At 35.2% G+C, this 21474-nt stretch overlaps 3 protein-coding genes and 1 long non-coding RNA gene across 11 annotated transcripts; 1 reads left to right on the top strand and 3 right to left on the bottom strand.

Moving 5' to 3' along the window:
* Window positions 1–6394: 6394 nt before the first annotated feature.
* LOC7464847 (FCS-Like Zinc finger 6) lies at window positions 6395–9759 on the bottom strand. Of its 2 annotated transcripts, XM_024601414.2 has the most exons (3): window positions 9401–9759; window positions 7953–8049; window positions 6395–6919 (listed from the first exon to the last, which is right to left on the bottom strand). In XM_024601414.2, exons 1-3 carry the CDS (start codon window positions 9414–9416, stop codon window positions 6754–6756), a joined length of 279 nt encoding a protein of 92 aa, XP_024457182.2. In that variant the 5' UTR covers window positions 9417–9759; the 3' UTR covers window positions 6395–6753. The 2 variants fall into 2 exon arrangements, with proteins under 2 accessions (XP_024457182.2, XP_024457181.1); XM_024601413.2 differs by lacking the exon at window positions 7953–8049.
* Window positions 9760–12054: 2295 nt separating this feature from the next.
* LOC7464846 (pentatricopeptide repeat-containing protein At1g03100, mitochondrial) lies at window positions 12055–15667 on the bottom strand. Of its 7 annotated transcripts, none has more exons than XM_002306749.4 (3): window positions 15523–15667; window positions 15001–15069; window positions 12055–14915 (listed from the first exon to the last, which is right to left on the bottom strand). In XM_002306749.4, the coding sequence occupies exon 3, from the start codon at window positions 14837–14839 to the stop codon at window positions 12476–12478; it is 2364 nt and encodes a 787-aa protein (XP_002306785.4). In that variant the 5' UTR covers window positions 14840–14915; window positions 15001–15069; window positions 15523–15667; the 3' UTR covers window positions 12055–12475. The 7 variants fall into 7 exon arrangements, with proteins under 7 accessions (XP_002306785.4, XP_024456358.2, XP_024456359.2 ...); XM_024600590.2 differs by having other exon boundaries at window positions 15006–15069; XM_024600591.2 differs by having other exon boundaries at window positions 15544–15649.
* Window positions 15668–16623: 956 nt separating this feature from the next.
* LOC7464845 (vicilin Cor a 11.0101) lies at window positions 16624–21283 on the bottom strand. Its single transcript, XM_006383605.3, is given in 6 exon segments — window positions 16624–16961; window positions 17077–17392; window positions 17511–17782; window positions 20068–20152; window positions 20300–20475; window positions 20612–21283. Coding segments are annotated over 6 exon segments (1635 nt in total). The 5' UTR covers window positions 21240–21283; the 3' UTR covers window positions 16624–16803.
* Window positions 17924–19834, top strand: LOC112327577 (uncharacterized). The gene is made up of 3 exons (XR_002981894.2): window positions 17924–18048; window positions 18992–19071; window positions 19664–19834. It is a non-coding gene; the product is annotated as an uncharacterized LOC112327577 (long non-coding RNA).
* Window positions 21284–21474: the final 191 nt, after the last annotated feature.

Genomic DNA, 21474 nt, shown 5'->3' with positions numbered 1-21474 from the left:
AATGTAGTGATAACAGAAAAAAGGGATGGCCAGTAAAAAAATAATAATCAAAGGTCGTATAATACTCAAAATGACAGCACCGGAAGCTCCTCTAGGGTACATATTCTGTGCCAACCACCGACCTGACTTGACCACATTGCCTCCCATTCCACCTCACCCCTCTTGCTGCTTTAAGCACTAGATATTTGGTATCTGCTTTCCTCCTGAACAGGATACGTGCAACCCACTTCACAATTATCCGGCAAGCTTTACTGAGTATAAAACTCAAATTTAATCATCTTCATTTGATACGTCAAACCCTAAATTCATTTTCTAAAAGCAACAATTACATTCATGATTGGAAATGATTCATACAATTCAAGCTGACAAGGGATACGAACAAAAAGTACTGTGGCACGTATGATCTGCTACTTTTTGGACGATATATCCAAGGATCAATCATGTACTGGGCAGAAAATCCAGGGATATGGACGGATGTTCGTGGCCTTTTATGCCTCGTCCAGATTAAACCAATCCAGGATCCACATTTATATCTTCCATTACCCTTTATCAATTTCAAAATAGTGTATAGTTGAGATTGTTTCGTTCAAGGGAACATGCATGGACACATTTTTTCTGCATTTAAGAAATGATTTCATCAAGCTGGAAGACCGATACACGGATCGATAACTTCTGTTATTCAAAGAGAGTATGAAGTTATGTCGTCATAGTACCAAAACTTACTACTCAATTGATTATCATTTTGGTCGCCAACCTCCGTGGTAATTAATTAATTAATTACGCTGGACAACTGTGAGTTTTAAAGATATTGTTATGCTATTTCAATGTCAGAAAGATTATGGGTGATGAGACCATGTCTATCATCAAGAAATTCCACTGGAATATTGATAGTTCATATTGAACAGAAAGTCCAATCGAAATAAGCTTATATTATAGCAAATTTCCTGAAAATTCTGCCACTTCCAAATAAACAAGTGGGAAAAGATATTGGGTTGTCAAAATGATTGTATATTATTAATTTAAGCTGCTAGGAGTATCATTTGACGCAGTTTTTCTCCTGGTTTTGAACTTTTGGACGTAGTTCGAAGTGCAAACTTTAGCTTTGGTTATGGTAACAAGAAAAGGAAGGGAGGAGACAGGAAATCCAAGTGGGGATGGGGGGTGGTGGGTGCATGGCGCATTGGTTTCTGTTTCCTGAAGCTAACAGTCTGCTTTTAAAGGATCTTTGCATTCAGCAGTCGAAACATGAAGAAATCAAAAGGAAAAGGAAAGGAAGGAATACAAGATATGGCTCGCCCTCCCAAAATCCATCAAGCAAATCATTTGACCGGTTCCTTCTACCATTAATTTTGAACTAATTCTGGGGTATACCACCTGCGTGTCATGGAACATTATACTGTGCAATGAGAACTGAGAAGAATTCGTGTGCGACTATTTTTGGCTAAATAAAATGTGATTATAGTAAATTATTATTCGATTCCTATATTTTAATTTAGTGAAATAATTAGTTAATTTTTTTTGGTTTAGAATTAAATAATTAACCAATATCGCTCTGGTTTGAACTATAAAATTCATTTTTTCTATAAAAAAAACCCGTTAAACAATATTGGGGATATGTACTGCCATTAAACCTTTGAACAAGTCCCTTTTAATTAGGTTTGATTTGATTCGCTTGGAACGAAGATCAATTCTTGCTTCTTCTTTTATTTTATCGAAATATGTTTGTTCTTCTTCTTTTGTTCCAATGATTGACAAGGATGGCATTGTAGAGGTACATTTGACGTGTTAAAAGAAATGTCTTCAAAGGAGAACAGTACAGTATCTCCAAAATATCACATATAAAGATTGCAATTTTATCCTCCTTTGACTATCATCTGGCTTTTCTTATCTCAATTAGGGCAAAAGTTTTCCCCAGCCAATTGGAAATGGAGGTGGTTAGGCTGGCACGTTTCAAACTGATAAAACCTACCTTTCTCACCTGTAATATTACTATATATTGTATTTAAGATACTCACACTATCTACTTTTTATGAATTCGTGTCGTTTTGCTTCTTTCTTCCCCGGCCATCTCGTGTACGTGGATCTGCTTCCATAGACAACGATATTGGGTTGGTTGAAAGAGAAATGGATAGTCCTGACCTAACATGGTTTGAATATCAAATGTTTTGGTCCTCTTGGCCTAATGGATAATTAACGATCCACTCATTTATTTTATATTATCTCAAATTATCAGTCATGGTCTTTTTGAAAACAATGGGTATTTTATATTATCTCAAATTATTCAGACCTAGAATAATTAACAATGTGTAAATATATATTCTCAAAGACGATCATATGCGGTGATGATGTTTCTAAATTCAATATGTTTAGAAATATAGTTTTTTTATTGTTGAATTGTGGGTTAATATCCATAGTAAAGGAAAATATATCTTAATATTTGATACCTACAAAAAGTTCTCTTTTGGAGGATTAGAGGATTCTTAATTAGATGGTAAAGTCAGTAACTTTATAAATGAAAAGTGCAATAAATATGCTAGAGAGCATTAAATTCTAAAAATAAGGTCATTTGTTCTTGTTTTGAAATGTGTTTTCTAATGTAAAATTATGAACGATTTACTTGGATAGTTCATGAGGCATTTATAGCTCACGAACCTTGTCTTTCGCTTAAGTGATGTGGCTGAAAAGTTATTTTATCCTAATAGCATTAATGAAAAATAAATATCACTTACACAAGTATTAATAAGGAACACATATCCTTTACACATGCATTAATTAGTTCCTTAGCATAAATAGTAACGAGGAACAAAAAAGATTGGGCTCAAGACACTCGTTGAGCCCAAAAATATTAGACCATGTTATTGGACTCAAACTTGAGGTTAGGGCCGATAAGGTGTTGGGTATGTTTGACAACCCAAGCCTAAAGGTGTTGGGCATGGCCTACCTCCAAGGCTCGGGTGTATTGCCTGATCCCACAAGGTGTTGGGCTCGGGCATTTTGCCCAAGCCAAAAGCAGTGTTCAATATAGGCCAAGTAACTAGGCTTATGACTATGATCAAGGCCAAAACACGTTCTCAAAGCCTATTATGGGTTTGTGCAAAAATGAACATTTTTCTAAATAATATTAAAAAATATTTGAAATATCAATAAATTTATGGTCCATCAAATATAATGGTAAGATAAAAGCGGCATACTCAAAACTCGTCAAACAACTCCATCACCATCTAAATATATTATTGTTTTGAGATAGAAAGACCTTAGATAAAAGAAAGAGATGGAATAAGATATGAAGATAGAATTATATTTAGTAATGGTATAGAAGACATAATAAATAGTTATGTATTCCGTTTGATTAACGAGAAACAAGACAAAATAAGCTATAAAAAAGTTTGTTTTATCCTTGATATGTATTATTATCAAACTTGTGATGTTTGAAACAATAATTAGAGATCATTATTTTCACCTTAGTTTATAATGAGCATTAATATTTTTGAACTTCCATGGTAATTTATCCACTAATCAAAATTACATTAAAAATGGATTTGTAATCATAGTAAAAAAGATAATTATTTTCTAATAAAATAAAATAACTAAATTATTTTTTAATTCATAAGGAAATAATTTCTTCAAATATATTTAATAATAAAATAAATAACCCAATTCATAAGAATTAAAATATTGATATATATAAGTGTGATAAAATATAATTAAAAATTAGTATATTTAAAAAATTGAAATTATTAATTTTTTAATTAAAAAAAACTAACTTGTTTATGTCTTGATAATCATCCTTCTTTTAAAGGCAGGAAAAATTTTGTATAAGATTGAGATAAAAGCCCATTTCACAAATTTGGAGGCTTATATGCTCATAACATTAAATTTTCTAGCACTTTATACTGGCTTCTGATCGGGCGCTCTGATAGATTATGGGCTTTAGAACCGGCAAGCTCCCAAAAGACTGACAGCTCGTGGCCATCCACGTGTCACAGCGCTATTTGTTAGGGAAAATAATATCTGATACAAGCCTTGGAAAAGCCGAAGCACGACCTTCTGGTCATGATGCTGTCATTTCTGACGTGGCAGTGGAGGTTTCCTGTCACGTGACATCAGGGGAAGACCTTCCATAAATATGAATTGGTATACGGCAGAGGCAATAAATGAATAACTCGGTCCATGAAGAAGATTTTTATTTTTTGGGATGTCCTTCCTTCCTTTACCATATAGGCCTTAATTTCACCATCTCAATTTCTCTTGTATTATGCATTTTTTTTAATGGAAAATAATAAACGTGTAAGAAATATTATAGTTTTGGATAAGTTTGAGATATGGAAGAACCTCGCAAAATTAATCGACAAGAGGAGTGGATATGGGAATTCTGACAACGACCCCAATAATTCAGTAGCAATTAATTATAAGCCTTCTAATTCAGCTGTTTTCTCCAAACTTCAAGCACACCATCATTACCTTAGGGCAGGACATGGATGTGAATAATTTCAAGCGCGGGGAGACCTGAGATTTAGTCTTAGAATAACCCCATCAGGGAAAAAAAAAGGTTAGAGCGAGAGAGGGGGCACTAATTAAGACCTTTGCATGCATAAGGGAGAAGAAGAAGAAGAAGAAGAAGCTTTTGGGGGAGGCATATTCTTGTGAAATTGTACTTGCCTAGAAAGACAGGGAAGCCAGCTAGTGTAGGAGATGACTTAAGAAAGACGAGAGATATTGGATAATGATTAGGTAGGCAAGGATTTGTTCCTGCAATAACTACGTGAGCCTACTTCCAAATTAAGCATTTATTTAGTACAGGGTGATGTCACGCATTAAGCTCTTTCTACCATTGCTTTGCTATGGTCTCTTGTTAAACACGTTATGTCAGTACGTAGTAGTGATCAGATGCCCTCAGCTACGCAGAACGGAAGCAAACACACAAGAGGGCTGTGGACCTTCATTTATGTCTGTGTTGGATTGGTCAACAAGGTGTAACACTCTGATTTCTTTCACTTACAGACTGCCTATTGGTGATATCATGGCTTTAGCATGGAGAGCGTTATTCATGTAGACGTGAACTAACTGATTCATAGGTATCTGCTCCTCCACCTGCTGCATGCAATCTCTTCTCTTTCTCTTCATCAGACATTGAAGTTAAGCATCTGTTTCTTTTCAGGTCAGCCCTCGTTTTCTACGACGGGTTTTAGACAGTGTGCCTAGATTACCCCGACATTTAAAAATCGTGAGAGTATAGGTGCCCTAGATTCGAGATATGTCATCCATTTTGATTAATTTTCTCAGCGGGCGGTTAATTTGGCGGAGTTTTTTTAGTTTATTGGGCAACTTTTTGGGGGAACCATTCGTGGTGGCTCATCATTTGCAGCGAAGTCTACCTCAGCAGCACTACATGCGAAACAGTAGTCGTCTCGAGCTTATCCGTGATACACTGATATGTACCCAAGATTTCATGATAACTGATAAGGATAGTAGTGGAAGGTGTATATAATATATTCTCTAAAAATAGACTCCTTTGAAGACCAAATTAAGTAAGGTTGAACAAGATTAGGAGTTAATTAACGGATTTAGCAATGAGATCAGTATGCATACTGTATAGGACCTTTGTGGTAATCACAGTTCTCGTTGCAGAAAAAGGATCGACGAAGAATGGATTTTAACAGATTATATTCATTTATTTTGGACTTAATTAGCCTCTACAATATTTACGGAACTGCCATTTCTTACCACGCATTTGGAGAAAACAAGAAACATCAAAACTGCAATGCCGAGACAGAAACAAAAAAAAATACGTGAAAAAACTAATGGGTTGTCAGGATACGTACGAGAGTGGGAAAAGAGAAATTTCCACCCAATGGGCCTACGCAACATCGATAATTTACCTCGATAGTCCACTAGCCCACAAGAAAGGTAAGAATATTTGAGTATTCATGCTCCAAAAGGCCCTTTCAGCATAGCCCGTATATTTTATTTTTCAGCAGATAAAAAAAAATCAAGGAATAAAGGGTTCAAACCTGTGAAATTGAACACGAGAAACAAAGAATTAAAACTTAAAGTAGCCTGGATTCAAATCAAGTTGCAGTGCGTGAAAGGTCTGATAATCCAAATTCTTATTGATCCTGTGAACCGAATCCATGACTAAAATGTTTCATGTGGGAAAAATGGGGGGAAGCATAAATAAGAACTGATAAAACATTAAGATATAATACTTCCAAAACTTATGATTGTTTCAGGTAAAATGGAAGAAGAGAGATCGATTACCCCTTTGTCAGTTAGAGTGAAAAAACTAACCAATCAAATGCTAGCATGTTCAGCAGCTAAACTTCATAGGATTCTTGAAATCAAATAATTTGAGGCATGAGCAGTAAAAGAAGTGATTACAGCAAAAGGAAGCTCGTTATATAATTAATTGCCATCTCATATTGAAAATTAGAAATCAGTGAAGGCAAATACAAACTGTCCAGCTCAGTAACAGAATCACTTCAGCATACAAGCATGACTATATAGTTCTGAGCTTGAAATATTAAGAAATTCATAAACAACATTTTCCAATCAAAATTAGAAAATGCAGCTTGCAGATTCAACCTATAAAAGAGAAATGCTTTCGATCCTAAAACAAACACTTGAAATCTCACCTAATGCTATGTCAGTCATGGCAGCGTAAATGAGAAGGATGGCCACTCTATTCACAGGTGCAAGCCATTCACAAAAACCTGACGGCTGTGCGCCACTAAAACTAGCTTGCTACGTCATTATCTAGTTATATACAAGCCGTGGTACTTCTGCCACTGCCTTTCCAGTTGTATCCTTCCTGCTGCTTGAAGCCCTTATGCCAATTGATTGTCCATGGACTTCCTGCCCTGCCTTGTCAATTGCAATCTGTGCATCGCGGCACTCAGGACTACAAAAAGCACCCAAGTCACTGCATTGCAAAAATGAAGTGTTACTCAAACTACATTAAAATGAAATAATCTGCAGGTCCATATAAAACGTTTTCCAGCAAACACTATCCTATTTGACAACTGTAGGAAAAAAAAGAGAGAAAGGGTAGTCAACCGATTTTATCTTAAACAGAATAGCACGATTCAAAGATTGATTCAAAGCTTCGGATCAGATAAAAAAGCATGACTCCTATGCTTATGCAAAAGAGCATGCGGTAGAGATTAGAGAAGCAAAGCCAAATGGGTAACAACTAGCAAGATGAAAGGCATCATGTCTAAACCGGACCCATTTCTGCGGTTAAGCGCTAAAACTTAAAAACTAAAAGGCATGGATTGGTTGGGCCTCGGCCCAACCGAAGCTAGCTAGGCTCAGTTGGGGCTTAGCCCAACCAAGCTTCATGGGACTCGGTTGGGCCAAAGCCCAACCAAACTGCATGTGGATCAGTTAGGCTTCGGCCCAACGGAGCCAAAAACCTCCTCTTTTTTTTCATTAACTTGTAATTTTAAGTTCAAATACATGAGCTTGTAATGTACTTACCTATTTTAGATTTTTTTATTGGCAATCGCATTCTCAAAAACTTTACGACGTAGAAGATTTAAGAAAATATATATTTTTATTAGTTAATTTTTTATTTTATTTTTATGTACTAGTATTCTTTTCTATTTTTTAATTTAAAGAGAATAATTTTCCTAGTCTTTTTTTTTTATTTAGTATTGCTAGGTTTTCTAGTTTTTTTTATACAAAAAATTATAATAGTTTTTTGGCAACTAAAAACATAAATGAATAAAAATTGAATATTTTGAGTATGTTCCTAGAGTTATGATATTCTTAGTTTTTTAGAGTGGTTTTGATTTATAACAAACATCGTTAACTTTCGTTCTATGCTGCTTCAGTTGGTATCAGAGCCCAACAATTCCAAATGATTACTTGCTTATTGCGTGCTACTAGACAACCATAATTAGAATAAGTTACGGAACAAGATGTACTTGTGTATGAAGAGATAAGGAGGTTACCCTTTGAGTAAAAGATATCCAAGAACTAATGTGTTGTTTTCTTCAGCGTTAATTCTTGCTTGGGAAATCTTGATAGTTAGATCCACAATAAGATGACCTGCACAAAGATATTGTGTTAGGGGTTCACGATGAGTGATCTGCACAAGACAGCCATAGTTGGAATAAGTTGCAGAACATGACGTGCTTGTGTAAGAGGAGATGAGAAGGTTTCCCTTTGAGGAAAAGACATCCAAGAACTAGTGTGTTGTTTTCTTCTGTGTTAATTGTTGCTTTGGGAAATCTTGATGGTAAGACCCACAATTGGGTGACCCGCACAAAGGTGTTGTGTTAGGGGTCCACAATAAGTGGCCTATACAAAGATGTTATGATAGATACTCACAATGGGATGACTCATATAATGTTAGGAATCCACAATGGGATAGCCTACACACAAAAAAATATTCTTTATAGAGGAGAATTTCTAATTGAAAACTAAATGTATTCTTGATAGAGGACAATTTCTAATTGAAAACTAAACTTGAGGACGGGTTTCTTCCATCCCATGAAGACCGATGCAATAGTTTTTTTTAGGAAAATATATATTTTCTTAGTTAATTTTATTTTTTTCTATTTTATTTTCCTATTTTGTATTATTATACTTTTCTATTTTTTCCTATTTAGTTTAGTTTTCATACTTAGTATTACTAAGATTTTCTAGTTTTTCTATATAAAAGTTGTAATAGCCTTTTGACAAGTGGTGAGATGGACGAATAAAAATTGAATATTTTGGGTTTCTTCTCATAGTTATGGTGTTCTTGGTCTTTGAAGATATTGACTTATAACAAATCTCGTTATTCTTTGTTCATAACCGCATTACTGCAGGAGCTAAAAAATAAATATTTTTCTTAGTTAGTTTTATGTTTTTCTATTCCTATATTTCTATTCAGTATTATTATGTTTTTCTTATTTGAAGAGAATTGTTTTTCTAGTTTTTAAAAATTTGAATCAGGAATAATCCATGTTATTTTTCACCCTCGCATATATCTCTTTCTTTATCTCAAAAGAAGAGAAAGCCACATGAATGATTCATCAACCCTTGAACGGAACAAGTGTAATCCACGGGATAAATTCTTAAATACATCAAATTTCCTTCGTCTTATTAAGCACTCTTTCTCTTTGTTTTTCCATTATGTGTTTACACCTATATGATCACTCCACTAACCCTAAGAATTCTAGTTTTCTTGAGCAACGTGCCTCCAATTCCTCAAAACAGGACAAAAATTATCAGATATTGATTAAATTTTTTTTTTGCTTCTATGGTTAGAAATCCTCTGACACAACAACATGCAAAATCAATTATGTATTTTAATTTTATTTCACAAATCAACAACAAATAAAACCAAATAAACCATAAAAAATATAATAAATGAAAAATAGAAGGAAAGTTATAAGAAGAAACAAAACCATACCCGTACATATAGACATCCTGTTTTTGACTCAATCTCTTCCAGCAGTGCTCACACCTCTCGAGAAAATGCTCAGTCTCCATTAAACCATCTCCAATATCCTTCTCTTTCTCAGGCAGCAGCGGAGGAGGAGGCGAGACCGCGATAATCCTTCGGATAAACTGACCGGCCATGTTATCAGCAGTGAAACCACCGTCCCTCGGAGGCAGCCGGTCGTTCCCTAAACCAATGTCACCGAAGCTCTGAGACCGAGTTAAGCGAGAACGCTTGCCTGGCATTGATTGATTGGGTGAATTGGGAAATTAGGGTTTCGGGAGTCCAGGAGGAGTAAATAGATAGTGAAACTGAAATACAGGCGTGAGGACTGTGTTTGGTGCGGCATTTATGGTGAGGTTTATATATGCTACTGTGGGGTCCTTTGGTTGTTGGCGAGTTATTTATTATTATTATTGTATTTTTTGTTAGGGTGAGTGGTGATGTGCTAACGTGGGTTGAAGAGCTAAAGTGACCAGTGAAATTTGGATGTTCATAATCTGATTGGATATTAATATAATTTCCTTTTAGGTAGTGAATCTTCCACTTAGAGGGAAATTTGGATCATTGTACGGTATTGTTATGCAGATTGGATCGATTATTTTTTAATATAAAATATATTTAAACATTATTAATATATTTTTAATAAAAAATTTAATCATGATCTTAAAATATAATATATATTAAATAATATTTTTTAAAAATATTGATACGATTACATATTAAATGTTATATATTTTCGATCATTTTATATTAGATTAATTCAAATTAACCTATTAAATTTACAACTCGAATTATAAAACTATGATAACACTATAAAAAGTAAATTAAAATAAATTATGAAAGTCAATTCTTAATCAATTCAATATTAAAGAATAATATTAAAAAAAATAAATTAAAAAAATGAAAAACATTACTTGAGTTGACCTGCCAAAGCCACAACTCAGGTTATGAGATCATGATAACCCTATAAAAAAAATAAAGCTAAATTTCAAACCAACTCAATGTTGAAGAATGGAATAAAAAAAATATCAATTAAAAAAGGATAAAAAATAATCTAATTCAACTCAGGCTAACCTGTTAAACATACGATCCGAGTCATGAAATCGAGATAATTTAATAAAAATCAAGTAAAAAAATTATGAGTCTTCATTTTTAACAGATCCAATATTAAATGTTGAAATCGAGAGATAACTCTAAAAAAACAAATTGACAAAGATTACAAAACTCAATTCTCAAACAAATTAATATTGAAAAGATAAAATTAAAAAAAAAAATAAGATTGACTAATTGAAGGGTGAAATTGAAAAACAAATCGATAAAAAAAGATCCCAAAAAATAAACTGGGTCAACCTGACAAACCTGTGATCCTGGTTATGAGATTGAGATAATCACATAGAAAGTTAAAAAAAAAAAGAAGCCCAATTAAAAAAAGAGAGTTAACTCAGGTCAACTTGCCAAAATTATAAAGTAGGTCATAAGATCGGGATAATTTCATAAGATGCAAAAAAAAAAAATATAAAGCTCAATTTACAATAAATTCAATGTTGAAGGTTAAAATAAAAAAAATTCAATTAGAAAAAGCAATCCAAAAAAAATAACTCGAGTCAACCTACATTAACATATTAAACTTATGACATGAGTCATGAGATCAAGATAAATTCATGAAAAGCAAATAAAAAAAATATAAAACCTCAATTCTAATTGATCTAATATTGAAGCTTGAAATTGAAATATATATATATATATATATATATATATATATATATATATATATATATATATAAAAGATTGATATATAAACAAAAAAAAATCGAAAAAAATTACAAAGCACAATTTCTAAAATAATCTAAAATTAAAGGATAAATTTAAAAAAAAAAAGAAAAAAGAAAACCAAGGTTGTCGAAGTATAAAATAAAAAAAAATAAACAAGAAAAACTCACATAACACAAAACTTCATTCTAATTAATAGTGTTTTGTGGGTGTAGTTAAAGCCACAATCTCTAATGTTTTGTTAATAATAATGTTTGGTACACCAAAATTAAATAACCTGTTTATGTAGATGTACGATACATGTATTTTTCATGTCATATACTTGAAATTTCATATTGGATTGTATGTTATTCAAATCTTTTGTTTATGGAGGTGACTTCTTTTTTTCCCTGTAAGATTAGATATGGGGATTGGAACATGGAAGAATAATCCTATATTATGTTTGGATGGAAAATTGGGACGGGAGTTGTTAAAAATAAGCTACTAAATCCAACCTCAAACTTGGCATAGGTTAAGTTTAAAAAACCAGATTTAAATTTATCCAATTAAATCTCAAATTGAATTTTTATTTTTATTCTTTTTTAAAAAGCATTGTTTTAACTTTAATTTTTTTTGAAAATAATACTGTTCTAATTTAGTCGGATTAACTCACACCCAAATTTTAAATGAGTTATAAACCGAGCTTAATAACTTCGAAGCAAAGGAAGGAGATGGTAGGATCTGAGGATTTGATTTCCCTTCTCATCTTGCATATCTCGATATGAGAAATGCTTCTACTTCTACCTGCCAACTTTATGGGTCAAGAACAGATTGGTTTTGGCATCAATTACCGACCAAAGGGAGGAGGAGCCTTTCATGAAACTTATGGCAAGCTGTCCTTTAAACTATTAATTCTTTGTTATGTTATTTCAATTTTACAAATCTCCTAAATTCATAATTCGAGCTCGAGCTATAATTAAATGAACTCCTAACAAATTGTAAATTACCTTGCACAAACGAATGCTGTAGCCTCCAACATGGCCTGATCTCTGTAAGCGCATAACAGAGTTCGAACAATTTATTGTCAATGGCGCCTTCTTCTGGTGAAAACCATTGACATACTGATGGAGGAAGTTCGTTTTCTCGTTGACTGAAGAAACAAGTGAAGAAAGTCCATTACATTTTCAAGATACAAAACGCAAGGATTCACCCTGACAGTGCCAAAGTTTCCTTTTCTGAATATTTACAGTCCCGTCTCATCTTTAGAGTTGTTGAAACACAACAAAAATCCCCTCAGTTCAGACCCAACCACTTCTTAAAGGTCAGTGCAGCTTCCCTCTTTTTTACTAGACTTTCTGTCTGGATTTTGGGAGTTTTTCCCTTGTATAGTGTTTTATGGTACTTCAAGTAGAGGGTTCGATACTTGTATTTGTCAATGAACATTTTCCCTTTCTCCATCATATCCACGACTTCATTTGCTCGAGAAAAAAATCCACCTCTCACAAATGTATAAAGTACTGAATCCAGTAGTTCCTGGTCAAACTTCATCGACGTTGCTGAAGCAATAGATTTCATTTCGCCCCAGAGCTCTGTTACCTCTATATATTTTCCCCCAATGGCAGCGTATCCAGTCACCATAGAATGAAAAGTTTGAGCATTTGGGGCATGGCCCAGACTCCTCATCTTCTTCAAAGCCTTTTCGGCATCTTGCATAAGTCTCTTCTTGCAGAAAAAGTGGATCACATTATTCCAATCATGAACTCCAGAATCTGCAGCCTGCTCTTCTTTGATTTCCTGCAAAAGCTTTGCCATCAACCCTGCTTCACCACCCTCTGCACATCCCTTAACCAACATCTCAAATTCCTGATGGCCAGTTCTAGGTATCTTAGCCTCTTTCATCTCCTTAAAAATATGGAGGGCTTCCTTAGTATCTTTTTGAATCACTCGGAACTCAATCAATGCATTATAACTACTCGAGTCTAGCTGGATCCCTGCTCTACGTGCATCTCGTAGAAGTGCAGTGACCTCTCCTGTTCGGTTTGCTTTACAATATGCTTTCAAGAGTGAAGCATAGACAGAAGAACTGGTTCTGATCCCAGCCAAACACATCTCATCTAGCAGGTCATGTGCCTGATCTAGCCACCCAAGTGAAATGCATGAATTGATGACATGAACCAAAGCTGAATCGTCATTGGAAGCTGGAGAATCTTCTTTCTCTGCCTTGATGAGAAATGCAGCCAACTCCTTGGTCTTGCCGGATTCTAGGAAAGCTTTAACCAGCTTCACATAAATTTTTTCAGTTGGCTGGAGGATACCACGTTCAGTTGTAATCAATTCAACTTGCATCTGCAACTCAACTAAAAGAGTACTGAGGACTTCCTTTGCCTCAGTGTCAAGTTTCAAGAAATTCCGGTCTCTATAGAACTCTTCATAAGAAATCGTAAGATCTTTGTTTGATCTATTGTTCCCTAAACCACCTGATTCTTTGTGGCTCAAACTTTTCTCAGAAACTGGGCCTGGAGAGGACTTCTTATCAATTGGGAACAGCAGTGCAGCCGTAGCAAATGAATTCCGTGCTTCCCTTGCTTTCCGAAGCATTATCAAAACCATGTTGGAAGCAGCATCGAGATCCCCAAATTTCAAGTGGCATGTTAGTAAACAATTATAGAACTGCCGAAATTGCGTATCGGTTAAACTTTGGGAATCATCTATATGTCTCTGAAGTTTTCGAAGTTCTTCTCTTCTCCCATTCCTCTCATATATATGTGCCATTATGATCAATAAATTTGTGTCGGCTCTGATGCCAATTCGAGGCATCATGTCAAGAAGCTGCTCTGCTTTTCTAGTTGTTCCAAACAAGAGACATCCAGTCAAAGCAATGTTCATAGCAATAGTATTAGGCTTCATGGCAATCAAAGGTGCATTAATCTTTTTACGTGGGTCCACCCTACCATCTTGAAACAAGTAACCTATCTCAAGTATCAGCTCAGCAGCTAGGTAAGCACCAGGAGCTGTTAGTGACATATGAGCCAAGATTGCAGACCACGCAGTCACCGGAGGATATTGTTCCATTTGTATCAACTTTCTCAGGACCGTTGATGCTGGAACTGGCAAACCACATTTAGCAAGAACAAAAGAGAGATAGATCAAAGGCTCTTTCTCCAGCAGATTCTGCTTGCTTTCCTCAATAGCCTGTTCTACCAAGCCATATGCCTTCTCAAGCCATGGAACATCAAGGCTTGCAGAATAACTTGTTAGAAGCTTATTCACAATGGACTTTCGAGGAAACCCATCCATATGCAAATGCTGTTCAAATAACTTCCATGCATCATTAAATCTATGCTCATCGATTGCATTCTCTATTTCCATACATAATTTAGCTGGGTCTCGAGCCTGGACCAAAATTGTTCCAGCCAGAGTTGAAAAGGAATGGCTTTGATGATTGAACCCACCCTGGATTCCTACAACAACAGTTGGACCATTTAGGTTGGTCAAAGAGGACTCAAGAAACTCATTGACAGGCCTGCTGCTCCAAGAAACTAGCATCCGGCATCTGGAAACCCGAGTAGTCTCATGTCCACTATCAGAAAGTAAGGAAAATAAAACTCTAGGGGACAACACAACGACTTGTCGCTTCAATTTCCTGGTAGATAGCATTCCTTTTCTATATATGCTTTTCTTTACAATAAAAAAAAATCTCAACTAGAAATCATGCGTTGAAATGGACTGAAACCTGCAATATATATTATTTTTTAATTAACAAAACAGAGTTCAATGTTATGATTTACATAAAAAAGTTCAAATATATACGAACATACCTAACCTTTGTCAACCATTCATGTAGGTAACAAGCAGTACCATGCCAAGCAAAGAAGAGTTCAACATACCTAAAACAAATCAACATTAAAAAAGAAAAACAAGTGGGTCTTTTTCTTTATGAAGTCATTCAAAACAAGCAAGCAAAAACACAATAATTTTTCAATTTAAGATACTGATTCTTCTTTGAAATTTTCAAGCGTCTTTTCTAACATTTAGCAATCAACAGCACTACTAAGACAAAATCCTATAGTGTATGTCTCGTTGACAGGCGTAGGAGACATCATTCTCATGCGAGCAAGAAGGAAAAAAAGCTTCAAGTTCCATTTCATTTTCTTCGGTTTCTAAACAAACAAAATGGAGGGGAGAAAACATGAAAACTATTAAGAAACCTTACAAGAACAGTTTCATAGCTCAGTGAGGCATTTCATCGAACAGATGGGAGGGGCAACAACTATACGTGAATGACAAAGCTATACAGCGTTTTAAGCAGATTAGTGGAAACGGGAAAGGGAGGAACTTACTGCGGGTTTGATAACAATCACGGAAATTATCATCTTGCTGTCCCTGATGGTTGGCAAAGGGAGAGCAGAAGGTCTCTGAAAGCGTGAAGATCAATCGTTCATTGTTAGTTTGGCTTTGCTGGCTTCTGGCTGTAAAACAAGAGAAGAGAAACAATTTAGCAGCGGTTGAAAAAGAATTCAAAGCACTGAACTTGGGCTTATTCACTTTCAGTCGTAGGCCTTAACGGATACCTGGGCCTTTTTAATTAGAAGTCCAAACCCATTGAATATTATTTTATTTTACTGGGTATTATAATTTAGTTTTCACAAACAAAAACTAAGAAAAAATAAGTTAAAAGAGATAAAGTTAAAGATAAAAGGAGAAGAAGAATAGGAGAGGAAAATTAAGAGAATAATTTATGAGACTTCGTAGTTTTGACTTATGAGTTGATTGGTGACCTGATCAAGAGAGTTAACTCAATTTAATAAACCTAGAAAACATTAATTCAATTTAATAAACAAAAAAAAAAGAAATCAAAAAGAGCTGTCCAAGTTAGGTCCCAATAATTTTATTATTTTTTTAAATTATTTATTGTAATTTCATGGTTGAAATTAGCCTTTTTTTTCACTTCTTTATTGTAATTTATTTGTTTTATTTTATTGACCTTCCCAAAACTTTCCTAACCAAGCCAAGCCCAAACACTTGTGCATCACAATACTTCTCCTAACCAAGCCAAGCCCAATAATTTCTTTTTTTTTTACTTATTTCTTTCTATTTTTTAATTTTAATTTTCTCATATAATTCTTATACAAATTAATGTTTCTCTTTAAATTTCCTCCCCAAAATCTAAATACACAGAATAATCTGGAAAGGAATTTTCTTAAGATGTGTTTGTTTAGCCGCCACATATATATACATATATATATGATCCAGAAAATTGAGCAATTCCTTTTTTTTTTTCTCTAAGAGTATATACCAATCAATTAATGAAGTTAATTTTTATACAAGCACCATTCAGAAATTTTTCTATATGATTAAAATTTTGATTTTTTTTTAAATATTATTTTAATATATTATAAAATAAAAATTACTTCGCAACACTACCAAAAGCAGAGGTCAAACCAACCAGCACTTCATTTAACAGGGGAGCACTTTATTTAACAGCGGGGAGTCCACTTGTCAGCAGAGCACTAGCATTATTTATTTACATGTCAACATGTACATCACAAAACTCTTTCAAAAACAGAAGGCCAAAACGCCTGAAACCTCCCCCCCCCCCCCCCCCCCCTCCGGTCACCATCTCATGCATAAGCACGACCTTCTCTGCGCTGCCTTCTTGGCCCCGGGAAGAAGAACTCTTCTTGTTGTTTTCCGAAAATTTGGTCCACTTCTTTTGCTGGCACACCATAGGCCAACTCTTTCGCTTCCCTGTCCATCTCGCCGATAACGTTCCATTTCCCTTGTAACACAAAGGCATGCTTGGATAAGCTTACATGCAGAGAGAACACATGCAACGTACATACATTTTACATCTGTTTTTTTTTTAATTGAGGGGGCGCGTAGCATTCAATTACCTGCAAGAGGGTATCTTACGTTTCCTTTTGCATAGACCTCAAAGCAAAGCACCTCCAGGTTGCTATTTTCGGAAGCCACAGTGGCCACTGGATGACCGGCAGGGACAATGAAGACACTGTTGCGGCTCAAACGCGAGCTTGTCTTCTGGTAAGTTTGACCACCCTTTCCTCTCCTTGAGCCTTCGCTTTCAATTTATCCCATGCTTGAACCAGAAGATGAGTTGCGAGGACATGCCATCTCGAAGTATCCCTCACCTTCCAAAACAATGGATATCATGGTTGCCTTTGAGTTGTAGTAGGGTCCAGCCATAGATCCCTGTATACAAAAAGAAATGGAGGGAGGATTCGGATTAGATAGATTTATAACATTTTTATATCAAAAGAAATACACATTAGAGGCAAATCTGATTAGGTATAAGAGGGGATAAATATACTCGAGTGATGTTGGCCAAAGAGACTATAAGGTCAAGGTCCCTGAGCTGCTCGCTATCTTTAGGTTTGGCTTCAAAGAGTTGGCCATAGTTGTTTCTTTTGACAGGATCCTTGTCGAAAATATTGAATGGGCCGCTTGACCCACCTGTTGGGAAAGGCCACAGGCCACCACCGCCATGACCACCTTCCTCACCGTGGCCCAAGGCCTGGATCTGTTCCTTGGAAGCTTTGACAATTCCTCCTTGCTGTTGTTTGAAGATTCTCTCCAGCCTTCCTGTAATGTTTTGAATATAAAGAGTTAGGAAAATACAATAAAGTCTTTGGAGGCTTAAAAGTTGGAGTATAAATAAATAAGGGTATTGTAGTAATTAGATAAACATAAGAAATATAAATAGAAAGAAAAAGAAGAAGAAGAAGAGATCTGAATATTTTGAGTGAAAAACCGTGAGAGAGAAGGGAGAAGGGAGAAAGAAGAAGAAGAAGAGAAAAGAGGGAAATTAGAAAGGAAATAGAAAGGAGTTGGAGAAAATAAGTAAAAAGGTAAGATTATGTATAAATATATGTTAATTAAGCTTTAATTTCGATTTTGATAAATGTTAGGGTTATGAAATTTGTGTTTTGGGTTTGATTGATGATTTAATTTGAATGTTATAAGGTTGATTGTTGTGGGTAATTGATTAATGAGTTGATTATGGAAGATTGTGATGATTTTGAGTTATGAATTGTGTAAATGGTGAATGTTGAGTTAGAAATTTGGCAAGTACAGTAGGTAATCTGTGAGAATTCTGAGTTGGAGGTTGAAGATGATGAAAATTCAATTTGGTCCCTCAATTTTGGAAAATTACAGTTTAGTCCCCAAACTTTGGAAAATTTGCAGATTGGTCCCTGGAGCCTATTCCAAGAATCTGAACAGAATAACATATGAATTATGGACAGAATTATTGTATAGATAAGAGAATTTAACACTTTCAATTTGGTCCTCCAATTTGACAAAAATTACAATTTGACCCTAAAAATTTGGTAAAATTCCAGAATGGTCCTTGGAGTATAATGAGATGATCTGGACAGAAATGAGGACTAATTATGGACATAATTTCAGTATATTCATGGATTTATGATAAATTTTAGTTTGGTCCTCCAATTTGACAAAAGTTGCAATTTAACCCTTAAGAATATGATAAATTACAGATTAGTCCCTATCTGTAATATTACCTTTTTCAGATTAGTTTGATGAATAATTAAGGGTTATTTAGTGAATTATTGCCAATTTTATTAGTTGTTTTTATTATGGATTAGATTTCGGGAAAACCGTTAGATTTTGGGTTTTTAGAAAAATAACTAGTTTAGTCTAAAAACATTTAGGGTTATGGAATACACCCTTAGATAAGTGTATTAAATAGGTTATATATATATATATATATATATATATATATATATATATATTCTTTTGAGTCATTCTTGAATATGTCTCCTTTATATTCAGATAATCTTGATATTCTACCGGCGGGACATCAGTAGGATTTTCTTCGATATCAGCTTTGAGTTTTGTTGCTTTTGAGTCAGGTGAGTGGATAATTTTCCATATGCATGAGAAATAGTATAAATATTTGATTTGTTAATATGAATTGAATCATGCTTCTTGATAATATATATGTTGATTATTATCCTTGTTATGATAAAGCATGATCAATTATTGAATCTGAATTCTTGATATGAACCAACATATATTTTGAATTGACTTCTGAATTGATAGCTCCTCATTTGATTGATGTCATGAGTTGAGCTTTGAGATATAAATATGTTTGTTTGATTATGATTATGAACCTATGGTATGTCAGTCAGAATACCCATGCTAACAGGGTAGTGTTAGTCTTTGTGCACATCGTATCTGAACCCTAGTTGGTCGGGGGAGTCACCAACCTGTGTGGACTGATCATCCCACAGTACGGAGCCTCATGCTCATTGCATTTTGATTTTCTGACGAGTTTTACCATATGATCTTCTTGTTATGGCCAATTTGAGAACACTTCCATAAGAACCTAAAGCCATACTTGTATATATATTTCTCATTGCTGTATTACCTCGTGTGTGTATATTGAACGTTATCTACTCACTGAGTTGTTGAACTCACCATCTCATTATTTATCCCTTTCAGGCTTATAGCTTGATAGCAGGTCATTTTGTTGGACCTTCAGAACCTGCTCTTTTGGTTATACTTTGTACCTTTCTTTTATGTCTAGTTAGTGCTCCAAAACTCTGAACTTATATAAAGTCTTGTATTAAGACAATTCAATTATATTATGAAATTTATTTTGTTATTATGCTACGTCGAACTCTGATTGAGTTATGATAAGTTTGTGTGTAAGTTTGGGTTCGCATAGGTATGGAACCTTGAAGGGGAACCTTACCTATGTGCCGGTCATGGATCCGGGGATCGGGTCGTGACAGTTCCTCTATCAGTCTGATCAATTGATAAACAGGCATGACAGAGAAAGACTGGATTAGCCAACTTAAACATAATTCTTATGGAGAAAAGTCAACTACAGGTCTAATCGGCACTCACCTTAAGAGCAGCCTCGAGCAACTCCCAGCTGAATGCCCTGAAGAAGGACTCTGCATCTTCACCACCTGCTCCATGGAATGCCTGCATCATAAAACCATCGTAATCTATAATTAAGCCATAGGAACATTGAAAACAATAGATTATGGATTCAGTCTTGTTAGCAACCATCAGTGAGTCTTTTGTTATTTGAAATCTTAATCGATAAAATTTGACATTGCACTTAATTACCTTGAAATTGCCAGGAAGATTAACCGGCCAAAGGATCTTGGCAACACGAAGTTTCTCGTTTTCATCTTTATTAACCATATAAAAAGTAGTTCCTGCAGGAACCCCGAAAACATCTCCACGTTCAAGGTTAAAGGTCTGTTTATCCTCTTCATGGATCAGAGTTATAGCCCCTCGTCCTACAATGTATCAAATCAGTAATGAAACACTATTGGTTAGTAAAAATAATCACTGTGACAAAAAATAGTGATAAAATGTGTTAACAAGTAGAGAATTGCAGATAGATTGTAGCTATATGAGAAACCACAGGCATACCCTTAGCAACAAACAGAACAAACCCAGCATCCAAGTGGGTTGGAGCTATAAATGTTTGAGGATTAGCTTCAATTATTGCCACCCGGATATTCTCTAGTCCTCTGAGAAGCTTTGATTTCTTCGTGAATTTTTGAAGAACACGAACTCTTCCGTGTTCAGTCTCAACTTCAGATTTCAAATGCCTATCTTCAAATACATAGGGATTCCCCGCTTCCTCCTTTTCTTCCATGTTCCCCTCTTCTTCTCTTCCTGGTTCTCTCTCATACTTCTCCTGGCACCTTAGGCGACACAACGATTTCTGTTTTCCTCCTTCCTGCCTCTGGCATTCCTCTAGGCACTGCCCCGGCTTCTTTTTTGCAGGATCAACCATGAAGCTCCTCCATTCATCATCATCTTCTTCTTCTGTCCCTCTTGTTTCACGCTCTCGCTCTTCCTTTCGTCTGAAGTGCTCCTCAGTACAGTCTCTCAGGCACTTCTCAACCTCTCTCTCATCATACCCCAGTTGCTCTTTGCATTGGTGCTCGCAAACCTTTAGTTCCGGGTCTTTGTTGGCTTTAGCTATTCCAACGCACAAAGCCAAAAGAGAGAAGACTAAAACTGCTAAAGAAAGCCTCACTTTCACAGCCATTTTGTCACTACAGACAGAAAATTGTGCTATCAAAGCTGCAGGGAATGGAGATCGCGGATTGCATGTTATATAGCTGGGGATAGAAGGAGCAAGGAAGTGATGAGAACGGGAAGTGAAAAGCATGCATGAAGACGAGTGTCCAAGTAACGTGTCTATCATGCACAGTATCAATCGCCGCGTATAGCAATTGCTGACAAGAACAACTTTTCAAGTCTTGCTGCGAGAAAGCAAGGCA

This window comes from Populus trichocarpa, chromosome 5, assembly GCF_000002775.5.
Source record: "Populus trichocarpa isolate Nisqually-1 chromosome 5, P.trichocarpa_v4.1, whole genome shotgun sequence".
Classification (NCBI taxonomy): Eukaryota; Viridiplantae; Streptophyta; class Magnoliopsida; order Malpighiales; family Salicaceae; genus Populus; species Populus trichocarpa.
Note: the sequence above shows the minus strand (reverse complement) of the source record. Positions and strands in the feature narration are given on the sequence as shown.

Excerpts from the sequence above, each read along its gene's own strand:
- LOC7464846 (XM_002306749.4), bottom strand. The coding sequence starts at position 14,839 with ATGCTATCTACCAGGAAATTGAAGCGACAAGTCGTTGTGTTGTCCCCT.
- LOC7464847 (XM_024601413.2), bottom strand. The coding sequence starts at position 9,675 with ATGCCAGGCAAGCGTTCTCGCTTAACTCGGTCTCAGAGCTTCGGTGAC. Across the intron at positions 6,920-9,400 it reads CAGGATGTCTATATGTACGG|TGACTTGGGTGCTTTTTGTA; the intron begins GTATGGTTTTGT and ends TTTGCAATGCAG.